This window comes from Convolutriloba macropyga, chromosome 4, assembly GCF_964194025.1.
Source record: "Convolutriloba macropyga chromosome 4, txConMacr16.3, whole genome shotgun sequence".
Lineage (NCBI taxonomy): Eukaryota > Metazoa > Xenacoelomorpha > Acoela > Convolutidae > Convolutriloba > Convolutriloba macropyga.
This window is the reverse complement of record NC_134471.1, coordinates 2,227,730-2,240,822: the sequence shown is the minus strand read 5'-3', so window position 1 is coordinate 2,240,822 and position 13,093 is coordinate 2,227,730. Positions and strand designations below refer to the sequence as shown.

The following is a 13,093-nucleotide window of genomic DNA, read 5'->3' as shown; positions in this document are numbered from 1 at the left end:
TAATAGCAGCACAGCGATAGCTGGGGCTATTATTATCCTTCTCTTGTTTTTTACGACTCAAAGAAGAGTATCGGTTTTCTTAAGGTTTTTCTTTTTACTGGAAGTACTCTTCATACAGATGGTTTGACCTAAAAGCGAGAGAGAGTAAAATTGCCGTGTGAACTAATTTTTTTTCTGAACGAGAGAGGTTTTTTGATCATGCGCTTCGATCATGCAATGACTTTTCGACTTTGAAAAGTGTTTTTTGACAGAATGCCGCATATAGATAGCCGTTTTTAGCCGTTTTTTCTTCCATTTGGCTCAGTTTTTTAAACTTGTAATTTAGTTTTTTCTAGAAATAGTTTTCGATTGATGCTGCATTAATGTAGTTTTCTGAAATTGATACGACAAAGTTTTGCAGAGTCTAATAATTCTTTTCAAATGTAAAATGGGCGCCTGTTTTTCAATTTTTTAGTTAATTTTCTTCACTAATATCTTCATTTTGGACCTTGATCGGACTTTGTTTTCTGAAAAAGCAGTGTATATGGCGACTTTCGTTTGGCAATTCGTGCAATGTATCACTCTTTCGGACGTGAGGTCTTTTTTGTTTATAAAATTGTACACAAGCTAACCCGTTTTTTGCTGTTGTCCATTCTTTCTTTGTTTTAAGTCTGAATTCGTAGAAAAAGAGCCACTGTGAACGGCCAGTGGTTTAATTTCATTGAAAATTGATTTTTTTCAACTTTTAATCTTTCAAATTCAATGAAAATTTGTTTCGTAATTGTATTTTTATGTTTTTGTATAATTTAAATATTTTGACAATTGTTCTGCAAATTTTTTTAGTTTCTCGAATCTTTGTAATCTGTGTTTACATTTTAGTTTAGACCTAAGGATGACTGTAACGTCTTTGATTAATTTTTGCTAAATAAATAATTGTACTTATTTTTTATTGCTAATTTTTCGGAGTGCATTTGAAACAGGATGTGCAAACTAAATGCCGCATGTGCAAACTAAACATTTAGGTGAAACAGTTGAACGAATCGAAGATCGGAGAGAAGAAAGAGTGCATTTTTGTTCAATTCGTTTTTGAAAGGGAACGAGAAAAATAGTTCAAACCGGTTTTTTAGTTTTATCTCCAAATGTTTTTTTCACAACTATGCAAACTACTAATTTAATATTTGCTTACTATGTGTTTGGAAGCATTTTGAGGCAAATTTTACAATTTTAGATTCAATTTTCAGCTGTTTTTTAAAACCATTTTGCCTTGGTTAAATCTTCTAGCAATTTTTGTTCTTCATTTTTTTTTAAGAATTAGCGGAGATGTGGTTTAAATAATTTGTACTTGCAGTTTTTTACATCCTTCGTTTCGATCGTTTCTTAATTTCAAATGTTTTTGTTGAAGAAAGTTCGGGCAAATTCGTGGCTAACTTCGAGCAATTTTTTTTCCGATTTTTCTCTGTTTTAAAAATGTTTGACTATTTCTTCTGATCTTACGCTTCTCGTTGTATTTTTTTGGTCGCTTCTTATTCGTCAGTTGTGACCCTTCAAGTCTAGACATGGCACATTTCACTAAAATTATTTACACAGATTTCCTTTCGTGTTTTTTGTTCTTGGCTGTTTTCAATTGTTTTTTTTTGCTGGATCTTTTTTGCTAGATCTTTTTGCTAGATCTTTTTTGCTAGATCAGTCACTAGATGAGTGACTGATCTAGCAGAAGAACTTATAAAAAGGTTTTGCCTTTGAACTTATAAAAAGGTTCTTCCCAACAATGGCTGGGAAGAATCTTCAAAGCTAAACAGGGCAGTTCACCTAAATAAATATTACATTTTTTCTCAGATTTGTTTTTTTTTCATATTTTATTTGTTTATTACTTCTCCGTCAAGTATTGGCAGCCTGACTGATGTTCGAAGAATGTAATGAACTTTTTCGCAGATTAATGGTTCGGAAGTTGCTTTTAGCATTTGTAGAGAATTAATTTGGAGAGTATTTTTTTTTTCGGTTTTGTCCGTCATCGTCTCATTTCCCTTTCCTCGGTTTTCTCTTTATGAATCCATTTTATGAGTTTGTCTGTCACTTATTAATTTTTGGTTAGAAAATACTTGTACTAACTGGTCTTTTACCTTTTTTGAGTCATAACTAAAGTTTTTTATCAGATGGTATATCACATTTTGTTTAATTTTTTTCATGTTATTTTTCCTGATGTTTCAAAATGCATTGTATGATTATGCTGAATGTGCATTAGGTCAGCGAGGATAGTCAATTTCTTTCTTTGAGTCAGTTCCGGAATTCCTTCGGCTATGTTTTTTTTATTTCGTCTTCAAGATTTTTGTTTCGAATGTATCCACTTCAAATCTGCTGTTTGTTCATTCGTTCATGCAATTTGAACTGAAGTTAGTTTGTGACGTCATTTTTCACTCTTATTGGAGCGAGTTTTTGTTCATTCGCGTGATTATTTTTTTGGTCACGCGTGAATTACCTAGCTCTCAAAAATGACTTCCTGACTCTAAAACTGACTTTTCTTTACTTTAATTCAAAGAGATAAGGTCAAGTGAGTCCGTATCACTCTAATTGAAGGCTATTTGAGAGCAGCTAATAGAAGCAGAAATAACTTCAACAGATTCTTAATTAAAATTTAACGTCTCAGCATTAATGAAAAGAATTTTTTCTGTTTCTTTTATCTTCTTGACAATGAAGATTACGAAGCTATTGCGGCTATTTTCTGATTTTTTAGTTTTGTCCCGTTTTAAGTAGTTTTTGTCTTAATACTAGTCCTATTATTGACGGTTCTCATCGTTTGCTAATGAGGCAATAACTAATTGTTTGAGTTTGTAGTTAGTGTTTGTAGGGATCCATCTCTGTGTTCAAAAACTTACCGAATTTTGGCATCCTTCTGTCTTTTTCTATTTCAAGATTTTTGTATGACCGTATGAAGTCACGATTACTCGAAATCTGTCCTGGTCATATATGACTTAACTCACTCTCGAAATGACTTTTGTTTCATTTATTTCATGAAGATAACGTCAACTGAGTGTGTCCTTCTTATTGAAGGTTATTTCAAAGCAGCTAATAGCAGCATACAGATTTTTAATCAAAATATAACATATATGACAGCAATTACTAGAAAGAAGAAAAAATTCTCGTTTTGATCTGTTTTTATTTTGTTTGTGCGACTACAGAGCTATCGCGGCTTTTCTCTGGCGATCTGGCTGCTATGTTTTTCTATATAGTTCAAATAATTAGGTACCGCAAATATTCATGATCCATTTTTCTCATGGGGTCCGTGAAAAAAGGACGCAACGCTTGCCAAGATTGCATTTATATCTATTTTTGATGCGCGATTCACAGGACAGGCCTATAAAGACGTTCATGGTGCAGATCTCAGTTGAGGGCAACCATCAGAATGGACGAGACACTCACGTCAGACAAGTGAAGGTGTTCTCTCCCTGCTCTCACAACAGTCTGTCTTCACTCGATACTATGCCCGTGTTCAACTCTGTAGAAATGAGCATGTATGCTGTATGTCGATGATAGAACAATGCCTCACGAGTGTTCTATTCTTATCAATCGAAGTGTGAGATGGTGTGATTAAAATGTTTGTTGTTTGACAAGATATGAGTTAACTATTTCAGACGAGATCACAAAAACTATTTTGAGCACATTACAATGTGTTACGGCGTCTTCTTATCAATCGAATATTGAGATGGTGTTGATAAAATGTGTGCTACGATGGAGAGTTTGCAACTCAATCAGGAAAACTATTTTGAGGACAACTGTTCAGACGAGAATGGAGATCTAAAAAATACCTGTGAAAAGATGCTGCAATCTTTTGTATCAATTGAACCTTGGGATGGCTTGAGTATCTTGTACGTTTCTCGATCATTCTTATCGATCGAAGTTTTAGATGCTGTAAAAATAAAAGAAATGTTTGCTGAGTGACGAATTTTTGCTATTATGGAAAAATTACAATGCAATGAGGACAACTATTTAGAATTTCAACAAAATGAGATTTAAATTGCCTTCAACAAGATGCTGTAATAACTCGTTTGAAATGAAGTGCGAGATTACTTGATCGGCTAAACGTTGGCTTGATTTGACAAATAAAAATGAAGTACGATAAAATGACTTGGAATATTGCCAACTTGAGTTAATAAAACTGGCGGAAACAAGATGGTTCCCGAAATGGACTTTTTTGAGTTTGTGTTATTTCAGTAAAAAAAAAAGAAACTAAAAATTGATTTCTACTTTTTTTTTACAAAGCGTTCTCAGTGCTTTATAAGTTTTAGACGAATCCGAAATCTGGAAATCGCTATGGGAAAATGCAAGGATTTCAAACCCGAAAAGCGAAACTGTTGAACTTTGTGACGATGGCAATCAAGATATTCAAGATAAACATTCAGTTCAAATATTGAATGACGTGCTCAAAATTTTGAAAAATGTGTGTATCGATGGCATTACATGTTATAATGGAAAAGAACATCTTTAAATTTTATTCCGGAGACAAATGAAACCTTTTCGATATTGCGTGAATGAACTCACTTCGATATTGCGTACGAATGACGATGCAAACATTTGTGTGCAGTAATTTTGAAAAAATTCTGAAGAAACATTCTGAGAAACTGTTTGCGAATTTTAATTGATAATGATTAATGGTTCTGTGACGTTTTTATTGGGACAGTTTATTCTTCATGAATGTGTACTTTCTCATTGCATAGCAACATTTGAAGTCAAAACTAATAAATTAATTTGAGGAATCTCGGCTGAAGGCCGATGATGGAATATTTTGCAGTTACGATGAAAAATTTGCTAAAATGCCGAGAAACTACTAAGGAATTGGAATTACGCTGAGTCGTGATCAGAAAAATTGGATAGTCGATTATCAATACACAATGGCAAGATCTGAAGAAAATTTTGATCAAATTCTGAGTTAAAATTTTGTGATACTTACTTTTGCTTAAACTTTTAGTGCCGATTATTATCTATTTTCCAAATAAACGTATTGAATTCTGTAAAAAATACTGTCACTATAAGCAACAGGCTATTCTACATACGTATTGATAGCAGTAAAGTTTCAGGGATTTTTTTACCGCTAAAAGTATTTGAGCTGATATAAATAAAGGGAGATCGGCCAGAATTATTACAGGAAATGTTGCAACCTATTAAATGGTCATTTTATGAAAGAAAGAAACAATGAGTAAATATGATAAATCAGAGTATTAATTTGAGTAAATGAGAAAAGTTTATAAGAATGCTTTCTCCTGCGCTCCCTAAAGCAGGGTATTCTTAAGATGTTCAAACTAAATAATCTTTTAAAAAGATCAAATTGCCACATCGAACAGATTTCAATTTGCAACTGATAGCTAATCGTAGATAGGAAAATGACGCCAGTTATATCCTTAAACCACGGCGATTTTTGTTTTTGCGATCGCATGCTGTTTTTGGTTAAATTTGGCTTTTGTTTTGGTTAAATTTGGTGTTTTTGGATTTTGATTCAAAAATAAAAACAGCTTTGGAAAGAATTTATTTGCCTTCAATATTGTTTTGTCCAATCGTAAAATAATATTAGCAGGATGTCCTAGTTGATTTCTACTCCTGTCTCCTGGTGTGTGTGATTGTGTGTGTGAGGAGTGATTGTAGTTTCTGAGTTTACAGTGAGGTTGCTTTTCAAATATAGCATCAAAAATTTTTATCGGAATTTTCAGGATTTTTTCTGTTTTTATTTTCGTTCGCATGTGTGTGTGTGTATTGAAATATGAAACCAATTTGCCGGAACAATTGTTTGATAAGTTTCCTGGGCAAACATGACTAGCATCTCTTCCTGTGACTCACCTCATGGAGTATACTCTGCTTGAATCAGATTTTGCTTTCTCAGTTTAAATTTTCAGTCGAGTGCAGAGGTTTTTTTAATAACTTATTAAGAATTATTGAGAATTTAAAATCTAATCGAAATTAAATAAAGGCCACTTGTTAAATACATTTACTTGCTTCGTTACCGTTTCAGATTCAGTTTGAACTTGGGAGAGATGTTCATTTTTGGCACTCAATTGTTCCTTTTTGGCAAAATTAGTTTTTCACATGAAAAATTGCATTTTTCTACTTCAGTTGCATTAGAGTTCATTTCATGTCTGACGTTTCGTTGTTTCAATGTTCTTTCCAATGAAATAAAGAAATTCGATATCACTAGTTTGATCTTTTGTGTATAGACATGTGCCTGTTTTTAAGAACCTATCAAAGTTTAAATAAAATATGAACTAATTTTTCAAAGCGGTTCATATCTTCAATTGCTAGACAATAGAGACAAGATTGTGAATCAGTGAGGTCGGAACATTATGTTCAATTGCACATAAGGAAGCCTCCTTGTTGGGTTTGGTTTCACCAGCTAATTTCTGACTTTCAGTAAGGTAAGCTCTTTAAACCAGACGTAATCAACCTCTGCAAAGTGAAGGCGTATTGCAATGGAGAAGAACGCGGTACAATCTGGCACAGCCTTGGCAATTAACAAGGCAGGAAAAATCAACAAGGCAGAACACGTTGTAGTGTCCAAACGCGAATTGGCCATGATGAAAAGAGAAATCAAGATTGCAACTCATTACACTTCCGAGTTGATTAAATCCAATTGCAGTATAATCAAGGCGAAGAATGAAGAAAAAGACGAAAAATGTGAAAATAGAGAAATTGAAACGGTAAGCAGATATTAATAATGAGGGTACAATACAGAAGGTACGACACGAATTTCATATGATTTTGATTTTTGGATCTTTTAAGATTTAAAAATAATTTTTGCGTACGATTTGGCGTAATTGTGCGTCACGATTAGAAAAAGGAAACAGTAGTTTTGATACAATTGCACTTGAAGCTCTTTGAGACTGATAGTAGTTCGAAACACTTGTTTATAGTTACCTTGAGACCAAAGAAACAGGTCTACAATTAGTTTGTTGCAAAACAAAAACTGCTCGCAGTAGTTGGGTTATCTCTTTTGAAAATAGGAATCAGCTATATCTGTGTACAAAATATAGATCTTTCTTTAAAATTTGTTGAATAATTTCTGCAGTCATGAGATGTTGTACCGCTGACTTGGCTACCGCTGACAGCTGGAAGTCTTCACGCTAATCATCGAGAGCATATTACTCAAAATACTGCAGTTTTTCGAAAAAAAAATATGACTCTGCTTGGTTTTTAAATGGTTTTATAGCAGAGATGCCTGCATCAGAGATACCATCGGATTATACCTGATTTGAGCAACAATAAAATATGCTTCCCTAAGTTCGTTTGGAGAGAAAATCTAAATTATCTTTGGAAGTGTTTTATTTTGCGTTACAAAATCTAGGGTCGCACTTAATAAACTTTTAAAAAAGAAAATATATGCGTCAACTAGAGTATCGCATCTCAACATTTCAGTGGCTTCATCAGAATTGCCCAATTATATTCATTAAAGTATCTCTATTTTTCATTGCAACCAATTTACTTTGTTAAAATTCCCTTACGAAAGCGCCCGATGAATCTTTGGTGCGCTTTTTTGAATCGTATTGATTCATGAACTTCTCTCAATTAGATGGCTCCCTGTTTAAGGAAATGCTAATATTAAGCAAAAGAAATTTTTCTGCTTCAGTGCACATAAATTTTTCGTTGAGGGTAAAACTTTGTATCCTCCGATCTTTGGTTTTTGAAATTATAAACACGAATGTGAAAATATTGTGGTGGGGAAATGTAAAAAAGCTGGAAGTAGTTGTAAATTTTGGAGACTGATTTTCTCGGCCACAAAAATACAATCTGCTATCTGCAAAAATCAAAAAGAATGGTGGGGATTTCGAGAAAAAATTGATTTCTGTCCCCATAGTAGAATATTCCCGTCTAAAAATTGATAGTTTAATGATTGCTTAAAAATTGCATTGACTGGTTTACATCTTTTAATGCTATAAAAACTATAACTGCAAAAACAAATTAGTTTGCTTAGGAAATTTCCCTAATTAATCCCAAACTGATGTGATCTTATTGATGTGATTCTGATGATGAGGCTGATAACTATGCCCAAATTGTTTAATAAATTATCACAAGTAATCTAACGTTAAGCATAAATAAAAATCGATTCTGATTTTTTCAAAAAAAAAATTGAATAGAAATATTTTGATCATCAGCAAAATATTGTTTCGGGAGAAAGTGTTACAATGTAAATAAACAGTTTCTAACAAATACAAATAGCGTTTGAAATGCGTATAATACGTTCTAATATACGTAAACGGTAGGAAAAATAGCAAATCATACAATATCAATAAAGTTATGTGTAGAATTTGGGAAATCCTACTTTTCTCACAAAAGTGTCGCAATTGAAAGTGATAGAACTTGAATTTTGAAAATCGGTGACCAACAATTTGTTATTAAGACTGTTGGCTTGCGATTCAATGCCATTTGGCAAACCAGACATTTATGGAACAAAAACAAGAGGTCTTAGAAGTTAAATGGGTGCAATATTCATTTTCTGATGGGGATCAAGATTTCAAAAATAGTTAGTCAGGTCTTTACCTTAGCCTGATCAAACTTGGTAGGGAGTTAGTACATACCACGGGGCAAGTTCCATCGCTGTCATTTTTGGGAGAATTTGTTTAATAAATACCGTGTGGGGACTGTAAACTTCCCAAAATGGCTAATTTCTTGAATTGAGTGGTTGACCGATTGATTAACTAGTAGCTTCATAAGTCTGATACTGCTTTTGTTTTAATTTGAATAGCTTTAGTAGTCAGCATTGTATAAGGAAGGCGCTCTGGTCATTCAATTATTCATATGAAGTCATAAAAAGTTAAGGTTACAAAGTCGTAACTAATGTGGCCCATAATGCGAAGTGAACAGATTCTCTTGTTTGAAATTTCCTTGTACGTTGTTGCTTGTTTAGTTACCAAGGAGTAGAACAACATCACCAAATCATTACAATAAGAGAACCGTAGCTGAGAAGTTTACCTGTAGAGAAGTTGTGATAACAAAGACATTGTTGAGAGAGTTGAACTGACTCGATAAAAAGAGAACAACGGAGAACCGCTGTCAGATCAAGCGGCTTAATTGAGAGCAATTTGGAGTACTTCTTGTGCTGAGAAATTCTGCTTTGATAATGAGTAGTTGCTCTTAAGTTGTGAATTTGATTACAAAGTTAAAGTTGTGAACCATCTTTTATAATAAAACTCTGCTCGAATTTTGATTTAATTTTGTGATCTTTTACTTTTCCTTTTCATTCATTTGATGTTAATTCATTACTCGAATCAATTCATTATTCGCACTAGCGTTTCTTACATCCAACAAGAGCAGCGTGGGGACAAGAGAACCCTCCAATAGAAGTCCGAGAGCCATCAAAACACGCCTGTGGTGGTAGTAGTTCGACGTTGGACTTTGCAAGTGCGAACAACAGGAGAGTGAAGGAGATTTGACGACGACGATTGAAAAAAAATAAACCCGTGAACAGAGGCAAGTTGGAGCTTGACTGAGAGGGAGAAAGTGTGTGATGGCGCAGAGCAGTTTCCAGTTGAGTTGGAGCACGACTGTTGGTATTGTTGTTGCTAAGCTTTTCTTGAGACTAGAATATTGAGAGTGAGATTTCACTGAATCAATAGCCTAATTTGCTTGAAGCTGAGTTTTTGCAGAGGGTTGAGTAGGGTATCGGCTTTCATAGCAAAGGTTGTTACGGGGCCGCGGCCGAGATCAAGAGATTTGTGAGACAAGGTAGAGAGAAGTGAGAAGTAGAGGTAGTCTAAAGTGAGAAAGGTTGAGAGAGCAAGTTTAGTAAGTGTTTTTGTTAGTAATTAGTTGTTCTTGAGGAAAGAAGGCCAGTTCAGAGTATCGAGAGCTTGAAACATGATGTTGGTAAGCTGGTATTTGGCCTGTGACGATTGTGAGTGTAAGGTTTGAGAGTAGAGAGTAGAGAGAAAGAGAGGGCGATAGATTTCCACCGGTTTTTAATTTCTGTTCATACTGGAGGAAAACGAGTCTGAAAGCTTAACTCTGAGAGAGAGCGAGGAGAAGTTTGCAAAGGGGACCAGTGGTGGCTCAACAGCAGCAGGACTTCAGCGTAGAGTGGCAAAGCAGATTAAGTCAGATTAGAGGAACAGTAGTTACTGATACGAGTGGAGGAATTAGGTTTAGCGGAAGTGAGCGGCTAAGGAATCTTCTCAGACAGAAAGGATTGTTAGAGGTAGTAGAAATTGTTAGAGCTGAGGAGCACGAAGAGTAGAAAAAGGAGAAATTACGTTAGAAAAAAAGGAGTGGAGTGCGTTTTCTTTTGTTGAGTATTTTCCGTCAGAGATTCGTGAATTGAGAGAAGTGCAGAATGTACTACCTTGGCATTGTAGATTTGTTACAAATGAGTGAGGATCAAGAAATGGCGTCGATGCTTTGCCTACTGAAGAGGCTTTGGAAGAAGTCAGCGACTTAAGACCCAAGAAGTGGTGTAACTAGAGATGAAGAGTCTTTTCGAAATGTAAATAAAGTCAAAAAGAAAAGTATTGGTTCTGTTTGTCCCGCAAGGGTTAGATTTGGACCCCAACTTATAGAGTAAAAATCAGACAAGAGTTAAAGCTGTGTGCAGTTATTAATCCACAATAGGATACATCGGTTCAAAAATTGAGGCAGAGTTAGACACTAGTACACGGGCAGTTTTGGGCTTTCAAAAAGATAGAAGCGCAGTCCAGAGACTCCAAAAGTTGAATAGACGAGATATGATTCAAATTCTTTCAAGGGGTTGTGAAATAGACTTTTGATGAGAAACAACAAGGGTTCTTGAAGTTAGTGAATCAAGCACGTTGCGGTACTTCTAACGGTAGAAGTATGCCATTGAGTGACGAATGCTTGTCTTCTTTAGTAGAGTTGGATGCGTGGTGCGAATCCACCGTATTTTGTGTAGCTTGCGATTACAGCATTTACTTCTACTAAGCAATAGCGTTAGAAATGTAACTCTCTTCTAACGATGTGGAATGCCGACTCGATTCCAACAAACTATTCTCAATTCAAAACAGGAGAGATTTACAAACAACTGAATTTAAGATCAACTGATAAAAGAATGAAAATGATACTAATAACAAAAGTGGGGAGTGTGAACACATCTGAATACTGACTTTTTAGTCGGAGGTAAAGCTTTACCTAAGTGAATGACATTGAAGTTAAAATTAATCTTAAATGATATAAGGACAATGATTATTTTAGTGCACTTTCAGATCTTATGATATAACCGTATCATATATCCGTGACTTTAACAGAAAATTTGAATACTGCAAGATATCAAATTTTTAAATATAAATAACATATTACTGGTAAGTATAAATAATAACGTTAAGTTTCCAACAACAACATGAGACATGGAAATGCTATGGCTTTCCAAATGGAATTGATGTAGATATAAAGAGTCAGTATCTACAGAATAAATTAACCAAACCGCGAAATTTAAAGAGCAAATGTAACACGAATGCAACTTGTTTCTGAACAGTGAACAATTGAATTACGTAAACATAAGATTTTTGCCATCATTTAAGTGAACATGACAACAAGTATTGATCATAAATGAAAAATTAATGCATCAACAAATAAATTGAAATTGCAAAATAAATTAAATGCACAATTTAAAATCAATAGTGTGAAATTGTTTTATATTTGAATTTCTGCATCAAATACGCTCATGCTGACCTCTCGTTCATAGTAAGCATAGTCATAGTCGTATTCCTGATCAGAAGACGTTTTCTCAATTGGTTGGATTCGTGGATCCGGTGGACTAACAACAGGAGGGTTGGAACGAAGTTTCTACTAGTGGTGGTAGCGACGCTTCCTCCTGGATTAGTGTCTCTGTGACAGGATTAGTAGTTCGCGCTTGTTTAGGGGCTAGGATTGATTCTTGATTGCTTAGAGCACGCTGAGCTCTCAAATCCATAGTTATCTGGAGCTCGGCAATTTTGTTTACTTTTTGAAGTTGTTGGGCTTGAAGTTGACGATGCGGCTGACGTATTCGGTGTTGCAGACGATTTTCGGCTGAGACTTGTTGATGATTGGGGTTTTGATGGTTTTCGTGCGGACATAGCTTTAGATATGTTGCTGTTCGCCGACGAAATCCCCGACGTATTGTTCTTCTTACTATGCCGGATCTTGATGTCGCCTCTATACTTTTTCTTCAATCCTTTCGAGTGTACTGTACTGTAATGTGGCTGTTGCAGACCTTTACTTCAGGAACACCTGGTTCTTTAAATACCGTTGTTGTTGTTGGTGACGTACGTAAACCTTTTTTCCAGGCGCCAATGTGTTCCAGAGACCTCGTAAATCTCGTTTTGATCTCTTCGACACCTTTCTAGACAGCTTCAGCTCTAATGATCTTTCCTTTCGGGGTTTTGGGTTAGAGAGCTTTGGCTGAAGACTGAAACGGCATACCGCTTTGTACTTCCCACCATTTTATCGCCGGCCCGCATCCACTTGGGTTTTCGTTATGGCCTCCTCAAATAGGATGCTGCTGCGTTCCCCTGTCACCTAACCGTTATCGTCGAGACAATCCTTTACTGTGACTGTGTCTGCGTCTAAATAAAGATCTGGAATATTTTCATAAGGAAGGTTTGATGCTTTTTGGGGTTGTACTTATATTACTAAGTTGTGTATTTGGTTTTCTTCCAAAGTGTGCTTGGAAAGGTGTTATATTTGTTGTCTTTTGTTTGCATATACGTAACTGATACACTATTGACATTATTGCATCTTTAATTGTGAATGTATTTTTTCTATTTTCATGCAGCTTAGTCGTCTTTTAATTGTTTGTATCAAACGCTTCACTAATCAAATCGCTCTGTGATTGTTAGCAGGCGCTGTAATATTGTTAATATTATTTTGTTTGCTGAAGTTTTGAACTTTATTTCCTATTAGACAGCGTTCTTGATCTACTCTAATATTTCTACGAACTCCATGTGTTTGAATATGATCGTTTAAGAATTTGACTACATTACGTTTGCTTTATCAAAGATTTCTACTGTTGGATAATTAGAAAAACGATATATAAATGACAAAAAAAGTATATCTTGTTGTTTTTCACTTGTAATTGGTCCACCCAAGTCTATTTCAATTTCATCATTAGGTTCGGAGAAATTTACTAGACGCTGTCATTTCGACGCCG

At 34.9% G+C, this 13,093-nt stretch overlaps 2 protein-coding genes across 3 annotated transcripts in view; both read left to right on the top strand.

Annotated features, from left to right (window-relative positions):
- Nucleotides 1–4,673, top strand: part of LOC142337409 (anaphase-promoting complex subunit 10-like) — a 273,473-nt gene extending 268,800 nt beyond the window's left edge. Inside the window, exons 5-6 of one of the 2 annotated variants that reach the window (XR_012758946.1) lie at nt 3,325–3,842; nt 4,263–4,351. Coding sequence is in view for 1 of the 2 variants with exons in the window: in XM_075386588.1 (XP_075242703.1) it covers nt 3,325–3,507 (183 nt within the window). In the remaining variant the exon portion in view is untranslated. Of the gene's footprint in view, nt 1–3,324 lie in introns of both variants that reach the window. The other variant, XM_075386588.1, reaches the window with a different exon arrangement.
- A 1,501-nt stretch (nt 4,674–6,174) lies between these two features.
- LOC142337952 (uncharacterized) lies at nt 6,175–8,977 on the top strand. Its single transcript, XM_075387584.1, has 2 exons — nt 6,175–6,659; nt 8,864–8,977. Exons 1-2 carry the CDS (start codon nt 6,432–6,434, stop codon nt 8,975–8,977), a joined length of 342 nt encoding a protein of 113 aa, XP_075243699.1. The 5' UTR covers nt 6,175–6,431.
- The last annotated feature ends 4,116 nt before the right edge of the window (nt 8,978–13,093 follow it).